We start from the raw sequence: 16,358 nt of genomic DNA, 5'->3' as shown, positions 1-16,358 counted from the left end.
ATGGCGACACTATGTTTGAACAATTGTCTGCATCCAGTGCTTTGGGTGCTGTTTGGAATAAAATAATAATAATTATTATTATTGTTCACAAATATGATGTTTACATTGTAAAATAAATGGTACTATTGTGCTAAACTTTATGCAACCCACAGCCATACAGTACATTAATTGGGAAAACATATGTCTGGATAGTTTTGTTAAAAAATGTTTTAATAGGCCAAAATATTTTCCATTATTATATGTATTTATTTATTAGTCGCCCCACCCCTTTTCATATGAAAAGTATTGATGTCAAAAAACTTTTAAAGGCCTAGATTTTGCAAGTTTTAATTATAGGCTTATAGACAGTGCTTTGTATGGGTGAGTATCTTGGCATTTTTGTACATTGAAAACGTGTTTTTGTTGAGATATTCCATTATGTACTGTGTTTTATATGAGTTACTGATAATAACAATAATAATAATAATAATAATGCATATAAATGTATGTACCATAATTAAATCTGGAGAGAGACATGTATACACATACATACAGTTGAGGCCAAAAGCTTACATGCACCTAGGCTAAAGATATTCAAACTCAGTCTTTCATAACTCTGCGCATTTCCTGTTGCCAAACATTTAGTTTGGCAAGTCAATTAAGGCATCTGCTTTGTTCACATCAGAGGTAATTTTAAAACAATCAATTAGAGACATATTTATTTCAGCTTTAATTCACTATATCAGAATTCCAGTGGGTCAAAAGTTTACATACACCTAGTTTAGTGTGTCTTTAAACAGGCTGGAAGATTCCAGAAATTGATGCAATTACTTTTTAGAAGCTTCTGATTGGCCAATTGTCATAATTAGGAGTTAATTGGGAGTTAATTGGCACATTTGGCTGTATTTAAGGGCCTACTTTTAGAGCCACTGCCAATTTTGCCCATAATACGATGGGAAAATCCAAGCAACTCTGCCAAAAAATTGTGGACCTCCACAAGTCTGGTTCCTCCACAAGTCTGGTTCCTCCAAACAACTGAAGGTAACATGAACATCTGTACAAACAATCGTATACAAATATAAAAATCTTGGGACCACACAGACACTGCAGAGTTCAGGAAGGAAGCACAAATTAACTCCCAGGGCTAAACAATCTTTGGTCCGAAAGGTTCAACTGAACCCCAAGACCACAACAAAGGAACTGGTGAAGGAGTTGGAAGCATCAGGTACCAAAGTATCTACATCCACCATTAAGAGAATCCTACATCGCCATGGCCTGAAAGGCTGCTGTACAAGGAAGAAGCCCCTACTCCAAGGCCGGCATAAAAAATCCAGAATGAAGTTTGCAGGTGATCTCCAGGACGAAGACCTAGCCTTTTGGAGAAGTGTTCTCTGGTCAGATGAAACAAAAATTGAACTGTTTGGCCATGGTCAGCACTCTGTATGGAGGAAAAAGGGAGAGGCTTTTAATCCGAAGAACACCATCCCAACTGTGAAGTATGGGGATGGCAGCTTCATGTTGTGGGGGTGTTTTGCTGGAAATGGGACTGGTGCACTTCAGAAAATGAATGGCATCATGAGGAAGGAGGATTATCTAGAAATACTGAAGCAAGACCTCCAGACATCAGCTAGAAAGTTAAAACTTGGTCAGAACTTGGTCTTCCAGCAGAACCATGATCCTAAGCATACCTCCAAAGTTGTAACAAAATGGCTTAAAGACAACAAAGTGAAAGTATTGGAGTGGTCATCACAAAGTCCTGACCTGAATCCCATAGAAAATTTGTGGACTGCACTGAAAAAGCATGTCTGAGCAAGGAGGCCCACAAACCTGACTGACTTACAGCAGTTCTGGCAGGAGGAATGAGCAAAAATTCTGGCAAAGTATTGTGAGAAGCCTGTGGAAGCTTACCTCAAGTGTTTGATTCAAGTTAAGCAATTAAAAAGCCTCAACTGTAGCCTACAAGTTAAACTGTATATATAGATGTGGTAGGGGGGGCGTGGTTTGTGCATTGGCTGCAGAGAGAGAGTAGGCGGGGTGGCTCTCAGACTCTGCGCCACAGCTGTTAGAGGTTGCTAATCAGCACCGCTCTTTAAATGTTTAATCGTTTAACGATGTGCTGATTACCTTGACAGTGAGCCTGGGTGTTTTAAAAGGCGTTCGCCAAGGCTGGTGACGGAGGAAGTACGTCAGTACGGCGATTGTATTGTAAAAACCCCATGTAACCGGGTGAACGAAAAGCCGTGTGTTCAGCTACAAATAAAAAAGAAGTGATTACTTCAAACTCGTCTCTCTCTCTCTCTGTATACGCGAGCGGTGGCACTCACCTTGCCACAGTGGTGGCCCGTACGGGGGGGAGAGTCTGGTATCGAGAGAAGAAAGCAGAAATGGTTCAGCCCACCAGCCACGCGAAGTAGAGTCCGGGATGGATCCTAACCTGAACCGGGGAGAGGTAGCACAGCCTCTCGTAGCGCTGGCGTGGATGCTAGAGGGGATGGCTCAGATGCAGGAAAGGCAGGCAGCGGTGCACGCTGAGCAGATGGAGGCGCTGCGTGCACAAGCCTCCCTCCAGACGCAGGCGCTGCGACAGCTGGCCGGCGGCGGCGAAGCCAGCTCCCGGGACCACCAGTCCCGTCCCCAACTCCAGATCCAGCTCCAGAAAATGACCGCCGAGGATGATGTCCAGGCGTTCATAGAAAGTTTTGAGGTGGCAGCGGAGGCGTGCCAGTGGCCCTTGGTGGAGTGGGAGGTACGTCTCCTGCCCCTCTTAACTGGCGATGCTCAACAGGCGGCGCATGGGCTGCCTCCCGGCGCCCGGGCCGATTACAACTCCGTCAAGAGGGCGGTTCTGGACCGGCTGGGCTGCAGCCCGGAGGATCAGAGGCGCCGGTTCCGGGAGGCAAACTTGAGGGCGGGAGACCGGCCCTTCGCCTACGCGCAACGCCTGACCGACATGGCCCGGCGTTGGCTACAGCCAGAAATCCGGTCCACGGGGGGGTCGTCGAGCAGGTCGTCCTGGAGCGGTTCGTGGAGGGGCTGCCGGAAGGGACGACCAACTGGGTTCGGTGCCATCGACCAACCAATTTAGACGGGGCAGTCACGCTGGTGGAGGACCACCTGGCGCTTTACCCTGGCTCCCAGCAGCAAGAGCGGCCGGAACCGGCTCCCCGGAGGAGACCCCCTCTTCGTGCTGGCCCTTCTCCTCTTCCCCGTGCCTCGACCCCTCCCCTCCCTCGACCTAATTTCCCCTCTGCTTATTTTCCCTCTACAGACCCAGGCTCAGTGGCAGGGGGCTCCGCCTCACTGAGGGCTCCTCAGGCGCTCGGACCGCGACTGTCTGATCATGGAAGTGGGGCAGCTGGTCCGGGTGGTTGGACCGCCCACTTCCGCTCCCGACTACTGTTAGTAGTAGTAGTAATAATAACTTCAGAAAAAAGCTGAATTGAGTGTATATTTTCAAGAAAAAATGAGCTCAATTAGATTACACGTAACTCAAATAGGTGCCACCGATAGACCGTATAACAAGAGCAGGTTAAAACATAGTGGACCGAAGCAGCTGACATCATAGACATGCGCAGTGTAACTTTATCACTCACTCAGTCAGTCAGTCACAGACATTCGTGTTTGTAGGGCTGGCCCCGCTGTTGCCGTCCGGCCAAAAATAGGTCAGTTCTAAAGGCACCCAGAGAAAGCCGTGAGTCTCTGTAATTGTTGGTAGTGAGATCCAATCAAATCCCCGTTCACTACCAAGAATCTACCAATGAATTGAAGGGGATAGCCAATCAGAGTGCGTATGTCTACCAAGACTAATCGCTTGCTCGAGTCTCTCGGGCTCAGAGACGCGCAAATATTGAATGAGGTAAATCGCCGTTTTATTTTCCTGCGTCGGTAGGTAAAAATAACCGCAAATTTAACTGAATCATAACTGGGAAAAAGTTACGACAAGCTATGGATAAGTATGGTAACGTTACCAAATGTAAAGAAATATTAATTTTTACAGTGTTATTACCTTAAGTCAGCTTCAAACAAGGCAGCCAACAAACGTTCACCGGTTTAAATTACGGTAGACGACCTAATCTGAGGAACTGTTCTTAATTTATATCAGGCGCAACAAGTTAAATATATTTTTAACCTTTAAGTGTTTTTTCTCTGGCATTATAAATAGCTTGTTTTATATGAGTTTAATATATTCATTCAGCAGTTTGTATGCCTTTATCTGACTGATCCTTTGTAACTGGCTATCTGGATTGAACTCTGGCCATTTTCTGTCATTTATAGCTAATCAAATAACCTTGCTCACACTGTAAGAAAATAAAATGTCCTAGAAATAACCTATAACTAGCTACATTTTTATTTTTCTTTCTTCATTGGGATGGCAGGTATGCCATCCCGCCAAATTACACCTTGGTGGGGCAGTATGCCCCATACCTATACACCACTGAGAGTTTGGCACTTTTCAGGGTTCCCCACAAATATAACCACAACAGCCATAGACACTCAGCCCTTAAAACCATTAATTTCTGTACATTCTGACCCCATTTCAACAGACAGAATTCATAAACAACTTCACACGTCCACACAATAAAGCCCCAAACTAAGGGGATTTTGCGTTTTCTCCTTCTCCTCCTTCCTGCCGCCTAGCCTACAAACAAAATGTCTCCCCATTGGACATTTTACCAACACCAGCCAATCCTTCACCTACACGATCCATCAAAATCTCACATACACATGCAAAATAGGAAATGTTTTAGAGTAAAAAGATATGTCTATCGCAACAGCTAGTTACTTTGTGGCTGAGTGGTCAATGCCATGGTCTATGGATTGCAGGGTCCCTGGTTCAAGCCCCACTAGAAGCAAGTTTCTGCAATGTGCTTTTTTGCTCACTAATATTTGTCTATTACTTATCAACAATTGCTTTTGCACCACATCCACCCAGCTTTCACCGAACGTACACACTGCATTATGATGTACCATCTGCACGTTCACTTAACCGGCTACAATATCTTCTGTAAAACCACGGACAAGTTTGACCAAAAAATTTCACGCATTGAACAGCTATGTCATGGTGGCGCACTGCCAAAGTTACAGAGTATAAAGGCTGGAACACAACCAGAGAATCAGTTAGAGGGGAGGACACCAAAATCAGATGCCCTCCTTATCTCTAGATTGCAGTGTTTGAAACAGTGCCTGTTTGTACACAGTTACACAGAGAGAATAAGGACACAGTGCTGTCTGTACACAGTTACACAGAGAGAATAAGACCACAGTGCTGTTTGTACACAGTTACACAGGGAGAATAAGGACACAGTGCTGTTTGTACAGTAGCACAGAGAGGACGGACTAAACAGTGCAGGTATACACATTTTATTGATGTCTGGGGTTGCGCTGTGTTATAGTGTGTGCTGCACGCACACCCAGTGCTGTCAGAAAAAAGACAGCACGGAGTGAGAAAAGCAACCAATCACACAACACATTCTAATCCACTCTACTACAATCACACAGCACATTCTAATCCACTCTACTACAATCACACAACACATTCTGATTCGTTCTACTACAATCACACAACACATTCTAATTCAGTCTAGCACAGTCTAAACAACAGTCAGTCACACAACACATTCTAATTCAGTCTAGCTCAGTCTAAACAACAATCAATCACAACACAGAATCTACCACCTCACACACTCACACACTGATGCACATACACACGTACACTCATGCACTCTCACACACACACATACATTCTCACAAACACACACACAAACACTCACACACACACACTCTCACACACACACATACTCACAAACACACACACACACTCTCTCTCTCACACACACACACTCACTCACACACACGCACACTCTCTCTCTCTCACACACACACAGCAGTATACTCCATTTGTCAATAGCATTCCACTCACAGTTTGTCAGTTTCCTCTTTGCTGCAGAGATGGGTCCTGCTGAAAGAATAGCTGTGAGTTTGTCCGGTAGATCTCTTCTCGCCTTTTGGTTTTGCCTGGGAGAGCAGTTCTGTACAGATACATACAGGGGGAATGTTTAACCAGCATGCAAACAAACGTGTAGGATGATTGCTGAAATATTCTCCACATTCTCTAACATTCAAGATCTGTAAACCTTGTGCTAACGGAAGATTTAATATTTAAATTATGCAGCACGCAGAAAGTAGAAGTGGAGGAACTAGTGTGAGGTGGGTTTGTTCCCATTCTTCAGAAAAGAGACTATGAAACTCACTGAGAAAACTAGATAAAGTGAAAGGACTGAACTGCGTGCATCAGAAAAACAGTGAGCAATATAAATATCTAGATAATAAAAATAAATATTGAACTGAGAAGAATGACTGAAAAATACCTGTTATTTGGCCACCACATATTGAACACTCAACACGGTTGGCTTATGCAATGATGATGGTTTTAGTGTGAACATGTATTATATGGTCTTTTTAAATTGCGGTCTATCCATTCATGTATTGACTGTTTATCAATGATAGTAACATTACATGACATCACATTTATTTGGCAGATGCTTTCATCCAAAGCAACGTTCAATAAGTGCATACCCAAGGTTTTATTAATATTGTGTAATGTAAACACATGCGTGGTCAGTAAAGGGGTGTGTCCTGACAGATTGGGGCTCAGATGAGGCCTGTCACATCCCTGGCAGTGAACGCAGGAAGCTCTCAGGCCAGGCTGCTGGCTGACCTGTCTCAAACACACCCATAGTTATCAGCCCTCTTACTCAAAGCCCAGCCTGAGGATGAGGCGGCTGGGTCCCTCTTACTCAAAGCCCAGCCTGAGGATGAGGCGGCTGGGTCCCTCTTACTCAAAGCCCAGCCTGAGGATGGGGCGGCTGGGTCCCTCTTACTCAAAGCCCAGCCTGAGGGTGAGGCGGCTGGGTCCCTCTTACTCAAAGCCCAGCCTGAGGATGAGGCGGCTGGGTCCCTCTTACTCAAAGCCCAACCTGGCTTCCCTGGCGGGAATATACCAAGGTGCAGTTTGTGGCAGCAGGGAGTTACCATTGTGTACAGATTGCAGTGGTGGGGAGGTACCATTGTGTACAGATTGCAGTGGTGAGGAGTTACCATTGTGTACATATTGCAGTGGTGAGGAGTTACCATTGTGTACAGATTGCAGTGGCGGGGAGTTACCGTTGTGCAGTTCTCATCTTGGCTGCATATTCTGCTCAGGCAGTGAAGGTAGATGTGGGAGAGGTCAGACATGGTGAACATCTGAATGGAGAACCTCTTCCTTTGAGGGGAACTGCTCTGGAGGTACCAGCGGAAGGTTCTGTCGTTTGGGCAGCTGAAAGAATAATGGGCTGTGTGCCTAATTAAAGCCTTTCACACACATCCAAGCGTCCTGTATTACTGTCATTTACCTCCACCCCTTTTTGAACAAAATCCCCTATCACACTCATTAAAATGTATTAGGAGCACAACGCACATACTCTAATGACAATATAACTTCAAAGAACAATTACCAAACCTTCAATATGGAATACTGTGCGGACCCAAATAGCCTCTAGGTCAAACAGGACAGGATTGCTTAACACTTTGATTTTTTAGTGTTTTTTTATGGGGCGACATAGCTCAGTAGGTAAGAGCGTTTGTCTGGCAGTCGGAGGTTGCCGGTTCAATCTCCCACCCTGGGCGTGTTGAAGTGTCCCTGAGCCGGACACCTAACCCCTAATTGCTCCCAACGAGCAAGTTGGATAATAAGCCATCTACCGTCACCCTAATAAGCCAGAAATAGAAATAATAAAACCAGAAATTGCTACCAAAATATAATATGAAGAATAAAAATGACATTAAAAAAACAAAAGCCATTAAATTACCCAGGTTCATGTTTTTGGCATAAAGAGTGCAATCCTAATGTTATCTGTAATAGGGCTATTCAACTGGCAGCCTGGGCATCAAATGCAACCTACCACTGATGCACTCTTGGGCCTCCAAAATAAAGCCTTTTTATAAGGCATCTACTGTTATCACACATGTACAATAAAAACTTATTCATACACTGTTTTAAAAGTACATGTTAATGAGACAAATACTACACATGTACATGTGAGCAGAGCTTCAGGCACTGGAAATTAATGAATTGATTACAATGAGGCAGCATCAACCCAACAATCGAATCACAGACAAAACGTAAAGGAAAGAGAGAGAACTCACCCCCTCACCCCCCCCTCAGGAGCAGAGAACTCACCCTCTACCCTTGGGAACAAAGGACTAACCCCCCCCCTCCCCTCAGGAGCAGAGAACTCACCACCCTCGGGAACACAGAACTCAACCCCACCCCCACACCCCCACCCCCGTCCTCCACCCTCAATATGAGAGAACTCACCCCCCCTTCAGGAAAAAAGCCTTCTTCTCCTCTTGTGGGTCTGCGGTCTGTGTGGCCCAGCAGGACTCCAGCTGTAGGCTCATGTTGTAGGCCAGGCTGTCTTCACAGTGCAGGGTCACCTGGATGTACAGCTGCTCTGCAGAAGGGAGCTCCACAGGGCCAGTGTAGTTGTATGTGTAAGATGAGTCACTGTACAAGGCCATGCTGATCTCCAGGAGGCGGGACGAATTCACCTGCACCACACTGTGAGAGGTAACCCTGCAGAGGAGCAGAGCAGAACACACAGCAAACACACCATCCGTGTCCACATCCACTAGATTTCCTAGAAAAGCACATTGGTTTTTTTTAAATAGCAATGTGCTAAAAAATAAACCACAGTACCAGCACATGAAATGTATGACCAACAATGTGTGATGGAATAACAGACAAACAAACAGGCTGGATTATGACACACCAATAAAGAACCGCACATGCCATTAGATTAGCCTTAGTGCTAACAAAGACTAAGGTATTTTCATTGAGCTCAGGCTCTGTAACAGTTGTACATGCATAACTACTGAAAATGCTAGTTTGAGGCTTAATGTCCTTCATGCTACTGCCGTGGATGCTGATTGGATGGCTGAATGAGAGAGGGGTGTGTTTCTCACCAGTCCAGACCAGGCTTCATGCGGGCTGTGCTGGTCTGGAGCAGCGGGTAGGCACAGGTCCACAGCACCTTCAGGTCCCTCCGTGTGATGGATCTCCCGCTGCTGAGCGTCACAGTCAGCGCGTTCCTCAACTCCACATGCGTCCTGTTAATCTAAATGAGCAGAAAGCGTGTTGCACACCCAAGGCATTACACACTCATAATACCCAGTGTGATGTGAGGGGTGCTGAATGGAGAGATGGGACAGGTAGAGGTAGTGAGGGGTGCTGAATAGAGAGATGGGACAGGTAGAGGTAGTGAGGCATTACACACTCATAATACCCAGTGTGATGTGTTACACAAGGCATTACACGCTCATAATACCCGGTGTGATGTGTTACACAAGGCATTACACGCTCATAATACCCGGTGTGATGTGTTACACACACAAGGCATTACACACTCATAACACCCGGTGTGATGTGTTACACAAGGCATTACACGCTCATAATACCCAGTGTGATGTGTTACACAAGGCATTACACGCTCATAATACCCAGTGTGATGTGTTACACAAGGCATTACACACTCATAATACTCAGTGTGATATATTACAAACTGCTAAGCAGGAAAAGTACTTAGTGAGGACCTTGGGACAGGCAAAGGTAGTGAGGGGTGCTAAATGGAGAGATGGGACAGGTAGAGGTAGTGAGAGGTACTGAATGGAGACATGGGACAGGTAGAGGTAGTGAGGGGTGCTGAATGGAGAGATGGGACAGGTAGAGGTAGTGAGGGGTGCTGAATGGAGAGATGGGACAGGTAGAGGTAGTGAGGGGTGCTGAATAGAGAGATGGGACAGGTAGAGGTAGTGAGGGGTCCTACATAGAGAGATGGGACAGGTAGAGGTAGTGAGGGGTGCTGAATGGAGAGATGGGACAGGTAGAGGTAGTGAGGGGTGCTGAATAGAGAGATGGGACAGGTAGAGGTAGTGAGGGGTGCTAAATGGAGAGATGGGACAGGTAGAGGTAGTGGGGGTGCTGAATGGAGAGATGGGACAGGTAGAGGTAGTGAGGGGTGCTGAATGGAGAGATGGGACAGGTAGAGGTAGTGAGGGGCGCTGAATGAGAGATGGGACAGGTAGAGGTAGTGAGGGGTGCTGAATGAGAGATGGGACAGGTAGAGGTAGTGAGGGGTGCTGAATGGAGAGGTCTGCAAGAGTAAAGGGTGTTATCATTGTCTGAAGGGAGGAAGAAGCAGTAGCACTTGCAGCTTGCTATGCCAGGTTTAGTGAATCAGTTTTGTGATGGTGTGCATTCCCAGAATGCACCAGCTGTGTGCATGACCTGGATCTGGTGCCGGTACTCACAAGCGTTTGGCCTCCACACTGGGAGGGGGCGCCAGTTATCCTGTAATAATAAAACTTGTCCGTCTCGTTGATGGAGCAGCGACCATCATTGAGGACAACAGTCACATTCCCGCCAAAGTAGTGGATGAGGAAAGGCTTGGAGATGCCCCCAGATACATGGTCCTTCAGGCATAGCGTGAACATCCCCTTCTCTGTTAAGACATGATGTTCTTTAGTCGCATTATGTAGACGTAGTTTTGATTAGCCTTTGGTTCATTACTTACAAAAGTGCATGAAATGCTAGGCTATGCCAATGTTGCCATTTTACAAGTAATACAGAAACAGACACAGCAAACTGCAGCAAACCACATAGGGTTAGTGCATGTATGTAAGAGCAGCAGGCGTGTGTGTGTGTGTGTAAGAGCAGCATTATAGTCTCTCACACACACCATTATACTCTCATACAGAGTTAGTGTGAGTTTTTGTGTGTGTGAGTTTGTGTGCGTGTGTGTGTGTGCGTGTCTGTGTGTGTGTGTGTGTGTGCGCGTGTGTGTGTGTGTGCATGTGTGTGTGTGTGCATGTGTGTGTGTGTGTGTGTGTGTGTGTGTATGTGTGAGTGTGTATATATGTGTGTGAGTGTATGTGTGTGTGTGTGTGCGTGTATACCGTGGCAGGCGGGGCTGAGGATGGGGCTCAGGCTGTAGTACCCCGGCTCACACACGCAGGTGAATGAGTCCAGGGTGTTGATGCAGACGGAGTTGGAGCCGCACTTGTTCAGGGCGGGGGAGTCACACTCATCTGGGTCTGTGGGTTACACAGTATACTGTCAGTCACACAGAGTACACAAGTACGCAGTATACTGCTGCTCCACTCAGTCACACAGAGAACACAAGTACACAGTATACTGCTGCTCCACTCAGTCACACAGAGAACACAAGTACACAAGTATACTGCTGCTTAGTGGTGGGCGATATGGCAAAAATATCAGATCATTTTTTTCAGGAATGATCACGATCCACGATATGATCACGATTCTTTTTCATGTTGGTTTTTAAGACTATTTTGCAAGTTAATGAACAGTGCAATCAAACTAATATCCCTATTTAAGAAAATATTGCCCTTCAAGGAAACAAAACCTAAAAGAAAAAGAATAACAGAGACTATTTGGGCCAAAGTACCAGATTTTAATCAAGTGCATTTCTGCACTTGTTTGTTTTGGCTTTGTACCGCTACCGCTAGCCTCTAGCTGCGTGGCTGTGCCTGAGGCACTCACGTGAGACCCCCTGATTGTTTGGCTTTCCGCGTGCTCTTTGGGGTGCTTTCTCCTGAGGTGATTAAAAGGCTTGTCGTGATGCCATCCGATGTGCGAACATTTTCTTTGAAAACTTTGCAAATAACGGTGTTTCGCACCGTGTCGGTTTTGGAAAACCCAAACCAGTTCCATATCACAGACGTCAAACTTTTTTAGGGACCAACTCCGTCAGCCATGCCACTATGTTGTCAGATAAAAAAGGGGGAGGAAAATAAATCCAAGGCGCTACCGTTTGTTATTATTGGTTTATTGGTGTGTCTGTTAGGGGAGGCGCAACAGGGACTAGTGAAGAGTGTGATTTTAGGTTTGGCTGAGAAAACAACGTTGGATGCCGTGTATGAGCGTTGTCAGAGCAACTGACAGAATGTGCAGTTTCAGTGGAGCCCGATACTCCCGATGTCACGGTTGGGGAAGGTGGGACGCAATTGCGGACCGAGGGGATCTAAAAGTTAACCCCGAGGGGTAACCACAAAACCGCCGAGCGATAGAAAGGGACAGGGGACACACCAAATAATAAAGAGGGCTAAATAATTGCTCCCTCCACTCACTGAACCTTCTGTCAGTGGACTCAGAAAACTAAAAGAAACGAAACACCGCCGCAGCGCAACTACCCAGAAAGTCAAACCCCACTAGAAAAACAGAGTGGAGTAACTTACAAAAGAAAAATGACACTCGCAGCCCGGCGGGTAGAAAACAAAAGGAAAACTAAAGAGACAAGGGCAAAATGTCCTCCACAGCGCTGAGATAATCAGCTCAGAGAAGAAACTAAATGGTGATCAAATCTTGCAGATAGGATCAATGCAATAGCTTCTGCAGATTCTTACACCCCTACACGCCAAGAACATGACAAACAATGAGTGTGCGCTGAACCCCAGAAACCAGGGGCTAGATATAGGACTCCCACACCTGACCCTCATCAGGGACAATTAACTCAGAGCCAATGCGTGTGAGGTGCCACCACCTCACACCCGATCTCTCTGGAAAGGCAGATCGTGGAGACATTTTAATCGTTCACAATCTAATATCGTCATACCGTCCACCCCTACTGCTGCTCCACTCAGTCACACAGAGAACACAGTATGTGAATGCTGGGCGTTGCTATAGCCTCTGGACACCAGACTCACTGTCATGAGGTGAGAGAAGACCTTGTCTCCCACAGTTTTTACTGAGCCTGGGATACCCTGCATTCCCCTCAATGTGGCAATGACTCCCTCCTCAGGAGAAACCAGTTGAGCCTCCTCAGCATGACTGGATTGTTATATGGCAGCAGTGTGAGTTCCTCACCATTATATAGAAGATGATATACACTTTATTGAACCCCATGGAGTAATTTGTCCTCTGCATTTGACCCATCCTTAGTTACCTAGGATCAGTGGGCAGGTGCCCCTCTGTGCTGTGCCTGGGGACCAACTCCACTTCTGAGGCTTTGGTCAAGGGCACCTGCAGGAGCACACCTAACAAGCATGTCTTTGAGTGTGGGAGGAAACCGGAGTACCTGGAGTAAACCCACGCGAACACGGGGAGAACATGCAAACTCCGCACAGAAAGACCCCAAGCCGAGATTCAAACCCACGACCTTCCTGCTGTGAGGCGACAGCGCTAACCACTTGCTGTGAGGCGACAGTGCTAACCACTAAGCCACCGTGCCCGCCCTACAACAATCTTGCATCGCATGAGCTGTCTGTCTATCTGTCCATCTGTCTCTCATTTACATTTCAGGCATTTCACAGACACTCTACAACCTTGAACCAACAGCCTTGGAGCAAAATGTTATACTGCACTGCCACCAGCACTTACACACACACATGCACAAACACACACACAAATGCATGTATGCATGAATGCGCGCAAGCATGCATGCATGCACGGACACACACACACACACACACACACACACTGTCTCAAGGGTTTTATTTCACTGGGAACAGAACAGCCAGTATTCCTCTGTCAGCTACCCATCACACACAAATCCCCCAGCATGTCTCGCACCTACCGTCCCAGTAGATGCTGTCGTCTGTGACGGTGATGTGGGCGTGGCCGAGAGAGATAATATGCTGCAGCTGCTCCTCAGGGCGGAGGATCACTACCCCATCCTGGCTGGAAACATCAAAGCTTTCAAAAGTGATCTTGGTTTTTGTTTTCCTCTCGCTGTCTTCAAACGAGATCAGCTGCACCTCCGCTTTTGGCCAGAACTTACTCAGTAAGTTCTGCAGCTGGTAAAAAGGAAATGGAAACCAAAAAGAAAATTGTAAAGCTGGTCCATTGTGCACAGTTGGCACAGGCTGACTGCAGGTGCCCAGGTGACTAACAGAGGCCTGTCCCAAGTGAAGAAGTGAGAGGAGGATAGTCTCGCTCGTACAAACCACAGCAGGGGTGCACAAGGGCCCGTCCATTTTTAGGCAAACTTTAGCCTGATCAAATCTTAATCTGAGATTTGTAAAAACACCAGCAGTGGCCAATTGGATACTTGGTTAAGAATTAGATAATTGGCTAGGCTAATTGGAACAGGAGTGGCTGCACCGGTGCGTAGTGAGGTAATCAGTGCGCGCAGGTTAAATCTGCCATCCCCACTCACAGAAGGGAGCCTCTGTTTTTACATCTGCTCCTTGGCGGTAACATCTTGCCAACCTTGTAAATAAATGTGGACTATTTGAACATCTTCTCCCTGTGTCTCTGTGCTGGAGGGCCCCTAGGAAAGCCACTTCGGTGCCTGTGGCAGGCTTGTTTGCCACAGTGTGATAAGTGGCAATGACTGCTAGGACCCGGGAACAGGACCCACCTTGCTTTTAATAATGCCCTCCAGCAGGACTCGAGCTTCTGCCCTCGGATCCTCCAGCGATGGCGGCATTGTCCATGGCACAACAAGGAACATTTCATGGCTGGGGAGGTGAACCTGCAGTCCTACAGTTGGGGGGTTAGGGGCACAAACACTGATGTAAAAATGTGTCTGAATGAAAGCTTTCTGCAACCAGCCCATGTTACCAGCCTTCAGGACACAGACCTATCGTGGGCCTGACCAGAGTCCGTGGTTATGAATAAATGTCAAATTCTTGCACCTGTGTATGCAATCACATACGCAAGCCTTTAATAAGACAATTCAGGCCAACTTCAAAACAAAGAGGCGGTCTGTCAGTACCAGCCTGCTTTAACACTGACTGAGGAGGTCTGTCAGTACCAGCCTGCTTTAACACTGACCGAGTCAGTACCAGCCTGCTTTAACACTGACCGAGTCAGAACCAGCCTGCTTTAACACTGACTGAGGAGGTCTGTCAGTACCAGCCTGCTTTAACACTGACCGAGTCAGTACCAGCCTGCTTTAACACTGACCGAGTCAGAACCAGCCTGCATTAACACTGACTGAGGAGGTCTGTCAGTACCAGCCTGCTTTAACACTGACCGAGTCAGAACCAGCCTGCTTTAACACTGACCGAGTCAGAACCAGCCTGCATTAACACTGACTGAGGAGGTCTGTCAGTACCAGCCTGCTTTAACACTGACCGAGTCAGAACCAGCCTGCTTTAACACTGACTGAGGAGGTCTGTCAGTACCAGCCTGCTTTAACACTGACCGAGTCAGTACCAGCCTGCTTTAACACTGACCGAGTCAGAACCAGCCTGCTTTAACACTGACAGAGTCAGAACCAGCCTGCTTTAACACTGACTGAGGAGGTCTGTCAGTACCAGCCTGCTTTAACACTGACCGAGTCAGTACCAGCCTGCTTTAACACTGACCGAGTCAGAACCAGCCTGCATTAACACTGACTGAGGAGGTCTGTCAGTACCAGCCTGCTTTAACACTGACCGAGTCAGAACCAGCCTGCTTTAACACTGACTGAGGAGGTCTGTCAGAACCAGCCTACTTTAACACTGACCAAGGAGGTCTGTCAGTACCAGCCTGCTTTAAGACTGACCGAGTCAGTACCAGCCTGCATTAAGACTGACCGAGTCAGAACCAGCCTGCTTTAACACTGACCAAGGAGGTCTGTCAGTACCAGCCTGCTTTAACACTGACTGAGGCGGTTTGTCAGTACCAGCCTGCTGTAACACTGACCAAGTCAGTACCAGCCTGCTTTAACACTGACCGAGGCGATCTGTTGTTTGGTCTGCAGAGTCAACAACTCTGGGTAGCAGGATGTCTCCAGGGGCATCGTTGGGGGCACTGCCAGGGACTTCCTCTGGGATGAAGTAGAGCACAGCTGGAGCTCCACGCTCGCCACCCTCGCACTCTGGCACCACCTCCAGGTCATACGGGGAGCCAGGCCTCAGGCCCGGCAGAGGCAGGGGGGGGCCTGCCAGCCTCCCCTTCCGGACGCTCGGGCCGCCCCTCTCAGAGAGGCGGTACAAGAAGGCCACGCCCACCCCAGACCTGCCGCTCCACAGGGCTATCGAGTCCTTCTGTCTGAATCTGAGATCCAACACTTCACCAGGGCCTGTGGGCAGAGCAAACCAGCAAACATTCATCAGGGCCTCCCCAACACTTCACCAGAGCTCCTTCCTAAATGACTTTGGGCTTATCCTGGCCTAACGCAAGCTTGGAGTTGGTTGCTAAAGGGCGCAGAACGGTGTGGGGTGGAATTTGACGGTGCCTCACCGAAGACAAAGGGCATGTGGAAAGACCAAAATATTTTTCCAACCTGCAGTTTACCAACAACAAAATTTTGAGAAATGGAGAAAAATTGCAAGTTCAACAAAATGTTCAGTTTTCTTCTAGAACAGTTCATGAGCAATAAACATTTTAC

The 16,358-nt window shown here is 47.1% G+C and overlaps 1 protein-coding gene across 1 annotated transcript in view; it reads right to left on the bottom strand.

Moving 5' to 3' along the window:
• Positions 1 to 16,358, bottom strand: part of LOC118219210 — a 92,837-nt gene that overhangs the window by 64,625 nt on the left and 11,854 nt on the right. The window contains exons 4-12 of the mRNA XM_035402204.1: positions 15,702 to 16,049; positions 14,400 to 14,521; positions 13,614 to 13,833; positions 10,975 to 11,112; positions 10,330 to 10,520; positions 8,986 to 9,137; positions 8,339 to 8,596; positions 7,144 to 7,297; positions 5,900 to 6,008 (exon numbers count right to left, since the gene is read on the bottom strand). Coding sequence (XP_035258095.1) covers positions 5,900 to 6,008; positions 7,144 to 7,297; positions 8,339 to 8,596; positions 8,986 to 9,137; positions 10,330 to 10,520; positions 10,975 to 11,112; positions 13,614 to 13,833; positions 14,400 to 14,521; positions 15,702 to 16,049 — 1,692 coding nt within the window. The remainder of the gene's footprint in view (positions 1 to 5,899; positions 6,009 to 7,143; positions 7,298 to 8,338; positions 8,597 to 8,985; positions 9,138 to 10,329; positions 10,521 to 10,974; positions 11,113 to 13,613; positions 13,834 to 14,399; positions 14,522 to 15,701; positions 16,050 to 16,358) is intronic.

The sequence above is a fragment of the Anguilla anguilla genome, chromosome 19 (genome assembly GCF_013347855.1).
Source record: "Anguilla anguilla isolate fAngAng1 chromosome 19, fAngAng1.pri, whole genome shotgun sequence".
NCBI lineage: Eukaryota > Metazoa > Chordata > Actinopteri > Anguilliformes > Anguillidae > Anguilla > Anguilla anguilla.
The sequence above is the reverse complement of the archived record's forward strand: the minus strand, read 5'-3'. Positions and strand labels throughout refer to the sequence as shown.